Source organism: Sander lucioperca, chromosome 9 (assembly GCF_008315115.2).
Source record: "Sander lucioperca isolate FBNREF2018 chromosome 9, SLUC_FBN_1.2, whole genome shotgun sequence".
NCBI lineage: Eukaryota > Metazoa > Chordata > Actinopteri > Perciformes > Percidae > Sander > Sander lucioperca.
In genome coordinates, this window is record NC_050181.1 from 34063446 (window position 1) to 34075861 (window position 12416).

Genomic DNA, 12416 nt, shown 5'->3' on the forward strand with positions numbered 1-12416 from the left:
CAGTATATTAAAGCCATGTTTCTACAATACTACAAGGTCAATTTGGAAGCTGTTCTCAGGCTTTCGGTCATATCATATGGTCTTCATCAGCAGATTGAGTTTGCCGTTGTCATGAAATTGTAGAGGTTTACATTTCCATTTTTTTCTGCTCCAAAGGTTCTCAATATGGTTGAGGTCAGGGGAGGATGGGGGCCACACCATGAGTTTCTCTCCTTACAAGCAGAAAAGGTTGCAGTGGGCCCAGAAATACATGAAGACTAATTTTCAAACAGTCTTGTTTACTGATGAGTGCCGTGCAAACCTGGATGGTCCAGATGGATGGAGTAGTGGACGGTTGGTGGATGGCCACCATGTCCCAATAAGGCTGTGACGTCAGCAAGGAGGTGGAGGAGTCATGTTTTGGTCTGGAATCATGGGGAGAGAGCTGGTAGGCCCCTTCAGGGTCCCTGAAGGTGTGAAAATGACCTTGGCAAAGTATGTAGAGTTTCTGACTGACCACTTTCTTCCATGGTACAAAAAGAAGAACCGTGCCTTGCAAAATCATTTTCACGCATGACAATGCACCATCTCATGCTGCAAAGAATACCTCTGTGTTATAGGCTGCTATGGGCATAAAAGGAGAGAAACTCATGGTGTGGCCCCAATCCTCCCCTGACCTCAACCCTATTAAGAACCTTTGGAGTATCCTCAAGCAAAAGATCTATGAGGGTGGGAGGCAGTTCGCATCAAAACAGCAGCTCTGGGAGGCCATTCTGACGTCTGCAAAGAAATTCAAGCAGAAACTCCATAAACTCACAAGTTCAATGGATGCAAGAACTGTGAAGGTGATACCAAAGAAGGGCTCCTATGTTAACATGTAACTTGTCCTATTAAGATGGGTTTGATTGAAATAGCTTTTGATTTCAGTAAATATGACCTCCTAATGCTGCAAATTCAGCAAATGACCATTTTCAGTTCTTTACAACCTATAAAATGCTTTGAAACTCTGTTGTGCATAATAATTTGGAACAGTGCATTTTGAGTTTTTTATTTTAAATATAAAAAAAAAAAAAATACTGTTTTCATTGGGTGGTTTGTTCAATGAAATTCGACTTATACCGTAACGGTTGATGACTTGAATATTATACTGACTGTCATTTGCATTGACTATTTAGGAAAATCAGTGAAAAATATCATTTGCATAATAATTTGGAACACAGTGTAAATGCCTAACCTTAACCCTCACCCTAACCTACTTCTAACCCTAACCCTAAAACCAAGTCTTAACCCTCAAACAGCCCTTTAAAGTTGTGGGGTCCAGCATTTTGGCCCCACAAAGCTGTCCGGACCCCACAAGTATACTGTGTTCCCGGTTTTTGGACCCCACGAATATAGTCTCTCACACACACACACACACTTTTGAATGTAAAGTCTTAATCTGCAATGTAACTAGTCACTTTAGTCGTCTAATAAGTACATAAAATAGCAAAAATGGAAATACTCAGGTACAATTATCTGAATAAATGTACTTCTATTCTCTCACTTGCTACTACTAATGTAAAATTAATAATCCACAACAAAATAATTTGCATTATACCATTATTTTATTTTATGTATTTACAAAACGGTGTCAAATAACAGGATGCATTTTTTAAACGGTGCTCTGGGCGTGTGCATCGGCCCTGAGAGTTGAATAGAGCGCACCCCCCCGTCCTTTTATCGACCTCCACAGCAGCAAATCTGATCTCTTTTCAGTGCATGGCTGACTGAATCCTTTCACAGTACCCCTTTATTATACAGTTTATTGATGAGCTGATGTTCGTGTGATTTCTAGACCTCTCTGTATGGTCACAGCGAGAAAAATTTGTCCACTGGCAGTAGAAGCTGAAAAAAGTGGCCGCTGGAGTAAACAAGCGCACCAACCAAAGCCAACATGTCATCAGGCTGGTGATGTTTTACCTTTTAATTCATTATCGACGTGTTTCTCTCCTCGCGGACACAATGTGATGTTTGGTGCTTTGCCTGCCACCTTTTCTGGATGGAACGTGTCGTACTTTTAATGGAGGGTACACAATACAAGCATGCTATCAGGTGGTAAACAGTCCTCACGTGTTTTTCCTTTCATAGCAGGGATCCCATACCAAAGAAAACTACACTCTGCACATTAAAAACACAGAGAATCACAAGGGAAGCACTTTGCACAGTAACTCTACACTATAACGATCACTGCTAGCACAGTAAAGGCATACGGGAATCATCCTTTCAATCACTTCAAACCAATAGCTGGGAACAGGGGCAAATGGGGGAAATTAGTTGACTGAATTACAGTAGGTGCTGGGAACTCATTAGGTGTTCAATCCTCTCTAGTCTTTTTAATTAGATTATAAATAATTACAAAATGTACACTACTTTTTTTTCCAGTTTCTTTTGCTAATAACTTGTTAAGTCACATCCTCTACAACCTGTACAGAAATAGAGGTGTGTGTTTAATTAAGTACCAAATAATTACCACTAACTTAGTGTAAACATGGGATGTCATGATATTGCAAATTCACACCATTTGAAAATTATAACCTTAAGTGCTTAGCTGAATGATTTCAAAATATTAAAACCTAAAATAACATAAAGTAATTTTGCAAAGGCACTGTTTATACCCGTGAAGTGGTTCCGTGGATTTTACCATGAGGCTAAACAGTATCGAAAAAAACAACAACATGAAGACCCGCAGTGGGCCTTTTTAAAAGGAATGCTGTCAAAACTAAACCGTTAAGGATCTGCGGCAACCGTTGACAAACTAATGCAGAGATGTTAAAATGCTCTCAGTCATGCATTCAGTGACTTTAGACAGTAGAGAGTGGGTTTGGTGTGTGTGGTTTCTGTTGGTTTTGGTGCCTCGTCCTGTTGTTTCTGTATCCACACTCCTTCTACTTGAGTAGATGTTGACGGTCATGATCACACTCCCGCCTGACCTTTGCTTCCCACTCCTTCACTCCCTGCCTGCCGCTGACGCACACGGAGTGACCCTCTGGCTCCAGTGCTTCTGATGGGCCGCACCGCTACAGCATCACATGACGGAGCACTGCTCTGCTGCCCCGGCCCCAAGGCCTCCTGGGAGATTGAGGGACTCCATATCAAAGTTAAAGCCCGGAGGCTGGAGGGGAAAGAGGAAGAATGAGTTAAGCTAGGGTTGGGTTGAGCTCTTTAGTAAAAGTCACATATGCACTACACATAGCAGTGTTGTTGTCGAGTCACCAACTGTCGAGTCCGAGTCAAGTCTCGAGTCCCCAGTGTTCAAGTCAGAGTCACCAAAGAAGAGTCCAAGTCATCATTTCCTGAGGTTGAGTCACATGTCCAGAGAATAGCGACTCGAGACTGACTCGAGTCCAAGTCCAGGACTTTAATACTCAATCTACTACACATAGAAGTAGTCAGAAACTTCATCCAACTTCAGTCTTATTTCATAAATCCTCGAGTCCAAGTCCAGGTCATCAGTGCGCGAGTCCAAGTCGAGTCACAAGTCCAGAGAATCGACTCGAGACTCGAGCACTCCATCGCTGACACATACATCGTTTCATGTTGACTGAGAGCCGTGGCAAACTTACCGCGTCTCCTGCGAGCTCTTTGGGTGGTTGGCCCAGGTCTTGCAGCTGGAAGTAAAAGCATTCCAATCTGTGATGACTTCTTGAATTCTCAATGAGTCTATTCACATTAAAGTAAACAATACAACAGTTTGCAAGCTACGGCATGTGATGTAAAGCTGTATAAGGGTTGGCATCTGCATCATGTAAGCACTAGTGAAAGCACTTAATCAGTCAAATGCAGAGTGTGTCTACCTTTTGCATCAGTTCCATGATGCTCTCGAACGTGCCTTCTTTATCTGCTGTCCCCTGTTCCTCCCTCTCAAACTGCTTACAGATCTCTCCCATGATGTTGGCCTGCTGTTCATAGCGCTGGTAGTCGTCTGAGCTCAGGCTTGGCTTATTGGCATCCAACCATTCTGGGTACTGCGAGGAGGAGTGACATTTATGAGTGACATTTGTTATGGCGACCTTACACCAAAGACCTTTTAAGCGGTTCCACTGTCGCAGACAAATTTCCAATATTGGAAAGTCTTGCTAGAGTTGGGAGCGCTCCCGTCGTCTCAATCGTTTGATGTAAGGTGGTCATAAAACTCAGCCCAAGTCTTTTTCCCGTCTTGACGTTCCGACAAAATCAAACGTGTTTGACGTTATCGTAAGTTTTAGGTCTTTGCAGTAAAGTCGAAGCATGTGAACATTGTCAACAACCAATGGGTGCGCTCCCTCCAGCACCAAACAGTTAGAGCCAGTGTTGTTTATGGTTGCTATGGCGCTGCGCTAAGCTAAACGCTAAAGTGCGTCATCCAGCAGAGTTTCACCGGTGGATACTGCCGCCATTCATCTGCATGTACAGCAGAACAGAAAATCTGTAAACTTTCCCGAATGCCTGTGACACACCAACCTGATAATCGGCCGTCGGACAGTCTGGCGAGGTCAGACTGTCGAGTCTGTTTGGTGTGTTCCGTGCTGTCGTCCGTCGGAGGAGCTGTCGGCCTTCATTTTGGCCGACCTGACTTGCTGGGTCAGAGGGCGGGCAGTCGGACTCAATGACCAATCTGATTGGTGGAGTGCTAACCCGGAAATGACGAGCGGGATGAGCGTGACTAAGCCTCTCAAAATCTGACGAAAATCTTTTAAACTGACCTTTGTCGATCTGAAATGAAGACAGATTCAGCAACCGCACAGCCTATTTCTCGCTTAAAATGTTTTCAGAAACACGTTTCGGTGAACTATCTTCGTAAAATATGAGATCGTATTCTGAACGAAGTCGCCATTATGCCCGGTAGAAAAATCCGGGAGCAGCCAGACCCACGTGACTCGTTCGTCCAATCAGCTGACGGTTTTAATTTTTTGGCCGACAATACAGATTAGCGCCGCCTGCTGTTATGGAGACGTATTACGTCTCGTGCACACGCAGAACGTACGCTCAAGTCGGCGACGCTTCGGTGTATTCTGAGGCGCTTTTTGTACCTCGGGGAGCCGACTGATCAGTCCGACTGCCTTTTCTGCCGACGGTCGGCCGTCGGGTTGGTGTGTCAGGGGCTTTCGGTTGCCAGCTAACGCTAGCAGTAGCTAACTAGCTAGGTTACATTTTTCAAAACCAATCTAGTTGTAGTCTTGCAATGTGTGACCCTGCAAGATCCCTAGTCTTTACATATTATGTCTTGAACGTTAGATGTGAGATGATTGTCTTTAGAGGTGAGATAGTATCAGACTGTAGTCTTTTCAAAGTCTGTTCTAAGTCTTTGAGTGTCTGGCAGACATTAGTGGAACTAGAGACTACAGTGATTGCTAGTAAAACAGTTACACACCTTAGCAGTGATCTCTTTGAGAGATGGATAAAGCACTTCCTTAGAGAGGAGATTCTGCATGATGGACTGCATGATGGGAAGGATGTTTCCGTCCTCACCGCCTCCTTCGCCACCCTCGTCCAATCCCAGGCCTTCTAGAGCCTTGACGAGGTCGTCTCCAGCTAGTCCAGAGGACTGTAAGAGAACAATACACATAGTCCGTCTACTGTTCTATGTTTGCATCACTCTAAACAGTTTTAGAGCAATTGATCGATTCCGATTTACCCACCTGCAGGTTGTCTGCATTTTTGGCCAGGCCACGAAGGGTTTCTTTAAGACAGGAAGTGAATTCTTGTTGGGACTCGGTGTCAGTGCCTATACAGAATGCACACATAACATTTAGGCCAAAGGAACAAAACAGTAACATATCAAAACCACAAATCATGCAAATTGTAGGCCTTACCAACTTTGCCTGCAGCCTCTGACAGTTTATGGAAGTGCTGCAGTAGTTCTGGCTCCTCATGGGCCAGCTCAGTCATGGCCTTCTCCCATTCCTCCTTGGCTTGGGTAGCCATGTCCCCCTCGAAGAGAGTCTCAAACAGTTTGCAGTCTTCAAGCAGGGGTGGCTACACAGGTAATTAGAAAACATGTAAAGCACCTTCTAGACAACATGGGGGAAGCCTGTTAGTACTAAATTGAATCAAGGCTGCTTTTTTAGAAAAATAATGTTTTTTTTCCTACTAAATCTAAATCTCTTTGCCGTCATTGAGCGTAATGATCAGTCTCTCCTAGACTCTTGTTGCAAATGGCCAGAGTAACTGCCCCAAAAAAACAGTCGCTGCAACTGAGAAAGTACTTTTTGGTGGTCTGAATTTTGCAAGCTGTGCAGGTTATACAACCAACAACCTGCTGATAAAAATACTTGGAAGCAGCAAAGGTAAACAAATTATAAAACTACGAAAAAGAAAAAGAGGAACTGGCCGAGTCAATAACAGACAAACAAGAATTACTGGAATTGTTGGGTCTATGTAAACTCTAGAGTGTGGTCTAGACCTACTCTATCTGTAAAGTGTCTTGAGATAACTCTTGTTATGATTTGATACTATAAATAAAATTGAATTGAAACACAAATACTATGTATAAAAAATGATTAAGAGACTTTAACCAAACCAGACATACAGTATACCTAGTTTATTATCAGTCCTTAAAGAACTACTTAAACTACTTAAAGAACCTAAAAAAAACTTGAGACCACAACACCCAAACATTTCCCTTTACCATTCTTGGTAGGAAACAGGGAAAAGCAAAGTTTACGGTTCCCTTTATTTCTTAGTTTCCCAACTTCCTTAATCTTGACCTTGATTCGTACAAAACTAATTCACAAGCAGCAACCAGATGACAAGTACAATTTAGTCAGGACAAAATATGAAAAGTGGAGGTTGTGATTATATCCTCTGTGCATATGTAACAGAACAAGATGTGAATGCTGAAACAGCACCATCACGACACCACCAACAACAACAAACAGACCTTCTCTGCACCACTGTTGGCTGAGGAGGAAGCAGCTGCAGGTTCAGGGGCTGGAGGCGCTGGTGTCTTGTCAAAGTCATCCAACGCACCTGTAAGAAAGAGTCAACATTAGAACCACGCCTCTGAAAGCGGAAAAGGCAAAACATTTACATCAACTGTTTCCAAAGTGCTCACGCAGCATACTGCAAACGATTCTACCGTGTCCAAAAGTTTTATATCTTTATCTCAGGATTTTCCTCACTGGTAATACTGTAGGGCTGCAACTAACGATTATTTTCATAGTCGATTAATCCCGTCGATTATTTTCTCGATTAATCGATTAGTTGTTTGATCTATATAAATGTCAAAACATGGTGAAAAATGTGGATCAGTGTTTCCCAAAAAGCCCAAGATGACATCCTCAAATGTCTTGTTTTGTCCAAAACTCAAAGATATTCAGTTTACTGTCACAAAGGAGAGAAGAAACTAGAAGATATTCACATTTAACAAGCTGGAATTAGAGAAGTCTTATTTATTTATTTTTATAAAAAAAATGACTCAAACTGATTAATCGATTATCAAAATAGTTGCCGATTAATTTAATAGTTGACAACTAATCGATTAATCGATTCATCATTGCACCTCTATAATACTGTGTAATCAGTCTTCTATGGAGCAATCCAATGGACGTTTTAAAAAAAACATGACTCTTATCTTTAATAGCATGAATTAATATTGAACTACAGCTAGAAGTTGATTTATTACTTTAACTGATAACAAAATGGGTACATACGGATGTAATTTTAAACTTTCATAAAGGAAAAAAGTGCCATGAAATATTAGTGATAGACCGATTTTAAATCGGCCAGCCGATATATCAGGCCAATATTTGCGTTTTTACGGCTGCTGTGTTTGACGATAGTTTTTCCCCGGCATTATTTACAGACAGGCGTCCACAGGCAGCTCTGTGTTGCTGGAGACGCTGCAGTTCACGTGCAGATCATGCACTGCCCCTCCCCCACTAGCACAGTGCTGGTGCTGGAAGCCTGGCAGGCTGGCAGGCCTGGCAGGCTTCCAGCACCATGGCAGTCTTAAATTACAAATCAAGCACTTTCTTTCAATGGCTACTTTTCACGTTTATTGTTTTCTTAAATTATTTAAATGTGTTGACAAAGAACATTTTGTGATGACCTGATTATATCTGTCTTATATGTCAGCAAGCAATGCACCATCAAGGCTGTGTTATAGATGTTGATGAAAGCCTTTTACCCTTGCAGTTAACCATATGCAGTGCACCCATCCATATCATGCACACTGCAACACATCATTTGGGTGATATGAATGTAAGATGATTGCAGAAGTGACACTGATCTGTGTTTTTGTTTATTATTTTTAAAGAAATGGCAGAGCAGATTCTGAAAACAAATCCAGTGTGGCAGGGTTTACATTTTTATGATGTAAATTGAGGGAGCAAAAGCAGTATCGGCTCCAAATATCGGCTCAAGAAAATCGGCAGCCCGTATGTACATCGGCACTTAGCAAGGCTGATGGAAAGAAAATCCGTATCTGCACTAAAAAAATCCATATCGGTCGATCCCTATGAAATATACACTCAGTTGCAGTTAGATTCACCTAGCTAAAACTAATAATAACACTCCAACAATAACTCATAGCCTTGTTTGTGCTGTTGTTTGAACTCTACTGTGTTGTACTAATATTAAGTTGATCATCATTGATATAAATGGTTTGGACATCTGATTCAATACAATTCAACAACAGCAGGACTAGAGTCTCTAAAATCAAATCAAGTTAAATCAACTTTCCACACAGTTTTAACAAAAACTGAGCATGGCTACTTTTACAAAAAGTCGGGTTTGTTGCAGGCCTGTCGTATTAGACAGCATTATTTCAGCTAAAGCAACGTTTACAGAAAGTAAACACCATTAACTGAACCAAAAACGGATTCAACGCATACACGAGTTACAAAAAAAGCGAGTAAACTGCAAAGACGACTATCAATGACAGTTCAGCCGCCATGTTAAATCACCAACAGGCTTTTAGTATGTCTAATGAATACTCCATTAAAACAAATTCAAGGGCAAAGACATAATGTGTGAAAGCGAGAGCTCCCACCGAGCGCATAAACTTGACAAACACATAAAGTGTGAGAGGGGTCTCAGTGCCAAATCACAGCTGTTTTAACGACATAACAACCCGTACTCGTGTGTGTAAAGATTCTCTGTAACGTATAGACTCCATGTCAACACCTACTGTCCAATAATTCGTCCAATTCAGCATCGTGTCCGGCGGACGGCTCTCCTGTTCCCGACGCCATCATGATGTTACCTTCTCCTAAGCTCCAAACGCTCCCAAAACACCCACCGAGCAGAAGTCTCTGAAAAGTGACGTTTCTGTTGTGAAAATGTCGCGGAAGATATTACGTCATGCCGTACAGGCCCATGTACAGTCACGCACCAGGCCTGCTTGTGAGATGAGTCTCTGCGGTCTCTGCCACGGATGATGTAACCCATTTTGGCTTGACATAAATGTCAATCAAGTTTATTAAATGACTTCATAATTTCCCCCGTTCCATTTCACATGCATTTTCATCATGACAGTTTTTTCAATTAGGCTACTTTTTGTGTTACTTTTTTAGGCTTATATATGCTAAATGGCAGAATATTATATCACGACTGTTTTAATCGAATTAGCTTTAAATTAATCAATCACTTGATAATTGATCACTCTAATTTTTAATTCACATGCATTTAGCGGCCAATGCCGTATCTGATTTGAGCTCTGGCGCTCTCTAGTGGTGAAAGAAATCACAAAACAAACTGGAACCAAACACACGATGCTACAGTATACATTTTTGACATTTTACATTTTGGTTTGAGGTTAACAATTGTTGTTTTGCCATAACATTTTTATTTACTTAATTCTTATTAGTCATCTTTTACCTTTAGGCTATGCTCATCACGTCCAAAGGTTTGGCAAAGTCTTCGAGAGCTGGTGTGTAAAAATACTTTTAGGTACATTCATGTGAAAAAATTAGGACACCCATGCTAAAGTTGACTAAAAAGAGGAATAAAAAAATCATCTTTTGCAAACTGATCTTAATGCCTTAATTAAAAAAATGAGGAAAAATCCAATCTTTAAAGACACCAATTTTCTTTGTGAATGAATAATGTATCATAAATAAATTAATGTTCTTCCTTAAAATACAGGGGGCATAAGTAAGTACACCCCTATGTTAAATTCCCATAGAGGCAGGCAGATTTTTATTTTTAAAGGCCAGTTATTTCATGGATCCAGGATACTATGCATCCTGATAAAGTGCCCTTGGCCTTTGGAATTAAAATAGCCCCACATCATCGCATACCCTTCACCATACCTCGAGATTGGCATGGGGTACTTTCCATAAAATCATCTCTCAATGCAAATCAAACCAGCTATTAGGCTAACTGAAATAAAACCATGCATAGTATCCATGAAATAACTTACTTATGCCCCCTGTATTTTAAGGAAGAACATTTATTTATTTCTGATACATTATTCATTCACAAACAAAATTGGTGTCCTTAAAGATTGGATTTTTCCTCATTTTTTTAATTAAGGCATTAAGATCAATTTCCAAAAGATGATTTTTTTATTCCTCTTTTTAGTCAACTTTAGCATGGGTGTCCTAATTTTTTCACATGACTGTATATGGTAGGCTACTATGTTTCTGCAGTGTCGTGGATAACTGACCATGTCCTTTCCCTAACTGTGTCAGCAAGTGAAGATGTCCCGGCCTGTCTAATTGGAAATGTTTAGGACGCTGTCTCAGGCTGGAGACAGCCATTACGCTGTTTAGACTATAGAATAGGCATCCACACCTCCATCTCAAAGTTTCTTCAAGCTAAGTTTCTTCTTTTTAGTAATAAGTTTAAGAACTATTTTCTTACTCGGTGTTATTATAAACACCAGCCAATCCAAACATTGTGCTCACGTGTTCAGTTTCTCGTTTTGCAGAGGTGCACTGAAAAAAAAAAAAACTTGGATCAACTTAAAAAAATTGAAGTAATCAATCACACAAAATAGTTGACATTGACTCAAAGTAAATAATTTAATTTAGTTTAACCTGAAAAGTTTAACTCCCAGCAACCACTTTTTAAAGGTTGGGTCAAACTAATTATTTATACATCCGAGTAAGTTAATTATTTTAGGTTGTCTCAAATAAAAAACTAACAGTTGTCATTATTTCAAACGTATAGTAAATCAAATTCGAAAAAACTGATTTTAATACAATTGTGATCAATGACTACTCAGAACACTTTCCTTTAGAACACATTTATATTTATTGTTTAATAAATTGAACGTCTGTTTCCAAAGTATGAAGAGAGTCTGCTTCAGCTGAACACCCAAAACGAGACTACTGACGTCATCAGAACACAAATCATGGAGCTGTGAATAGTAGCACAACTCCTGAGACATCATGCAGTACCCATGGTGAATTTACCGGGACACACATTTTATAATTCATACAATAAAAATGCTCAGATCAAATGAATAAATTCAGTTTAATGTCCCGCTGCCAATTTATATTGTATCCATATAAAGAAAATGGATTCAACCATAAACATAAACTAGAATGTTTACTTTAAATGAAAAAACTAATAATTTTCAGCTATTTCAACGAGAAAATACACATTAAACGAACAACAGCAATGTTAGACTTTTTTCAGTGTGGCATGTAGTATATTAGAATTCAAAATCTGAACCTATAAGTACAGATTTGAGATACTTTACCTGAGTATTATTTCATGCTACATTATACTTCTACTCCACTAATTCAGAGGGAAGTATTTTATTTTGGTCTTGGATTTTTCATACAAAACATATATAACGAATATGATACAATAAAGAAACAGCACCCAAAATTCAAATTGGCTCCACCTCAACCAACTACAGCAGTAAATGGCTAGTACACATAGTCATTTTAATAGGCTACTTTAGGCTACATTTCCCTGATAATAGTTAGCCTACCTACTTTTGCCAACATTTTCAATGCAGGACTTTAACTGTAGCCTATAGCCTACTGTACTTTTAATCTTAAAATGAACTCTGTCGTTTTTACATGGTCTTGTTATTACCCAAAATACAGTGCAATAAGTTTAAGTTTTTGTTTCAGTAATACATAGGCCTAAGTGATAAATAGAATAGAATAGAATAACGCCTATTCTTGTTCCACACAATGTGCTATAGTCTCTCACATTATAGTCCTATAGGTTTAACGGTGGAATGACATGTGGGCAGTTTAAGTAGGCTAAATTAAAGCAATCTTGTAAGAATGTGCATGTGAGAGCATACTTCCCTTTCTGACTCTCGGACAGTTTTTTTTTTTTTTACACGGTCAGGAAACGCGCCAATTTACAACACTCAATAAATAAAAACGGTTGTCAGGGGTTACAGCAGCGGTTGCTGAGCAACGCATACAAATAATCCCAGAATACGATGATTCAGACTTTAACAATGACAAATATTTAGTATTATCTGGCCGTGTCGATAGTAACGCTGA

General features: G+C 40.1%; 1 protein-coding gene across 1 annotated transcript; it reads right to left on the minus strand.

The window, feature by feature from the left end:
- Nucleotides 1-1561: 1561 nt before the first annotated feature.
- Nucleotides 1562-9267, minus strand: pex19 (peroxisomal biogenesis factor 19). Its single transcript, XM_031298109.2, has 8 exons — nucleotides 9128-9267; nucleotides 6878-6966; nucleotides 5811-5973; nucleotides 5637-5722; nucleotides 5369-5542; nucleotides 3813-3983; nucleotides 3582-3626; nucleotides 1562-3130 (listed from the first exon to the last, which is right to left on the minus strand). Exons 1-8 carry the CDS (start codon nucleotides 9192-9194, stop codon nucleotides 3044-3046), a joined length of 882 nt encoding a protein of 293 aa, XP_031153969.1. The 5' UTR covers nucleotides 9195-9267; the 3' UTR covers nucleotides 1562-3043.
- Nucleotides 9268-12416: the final 3149 nt, after the last annotated feature.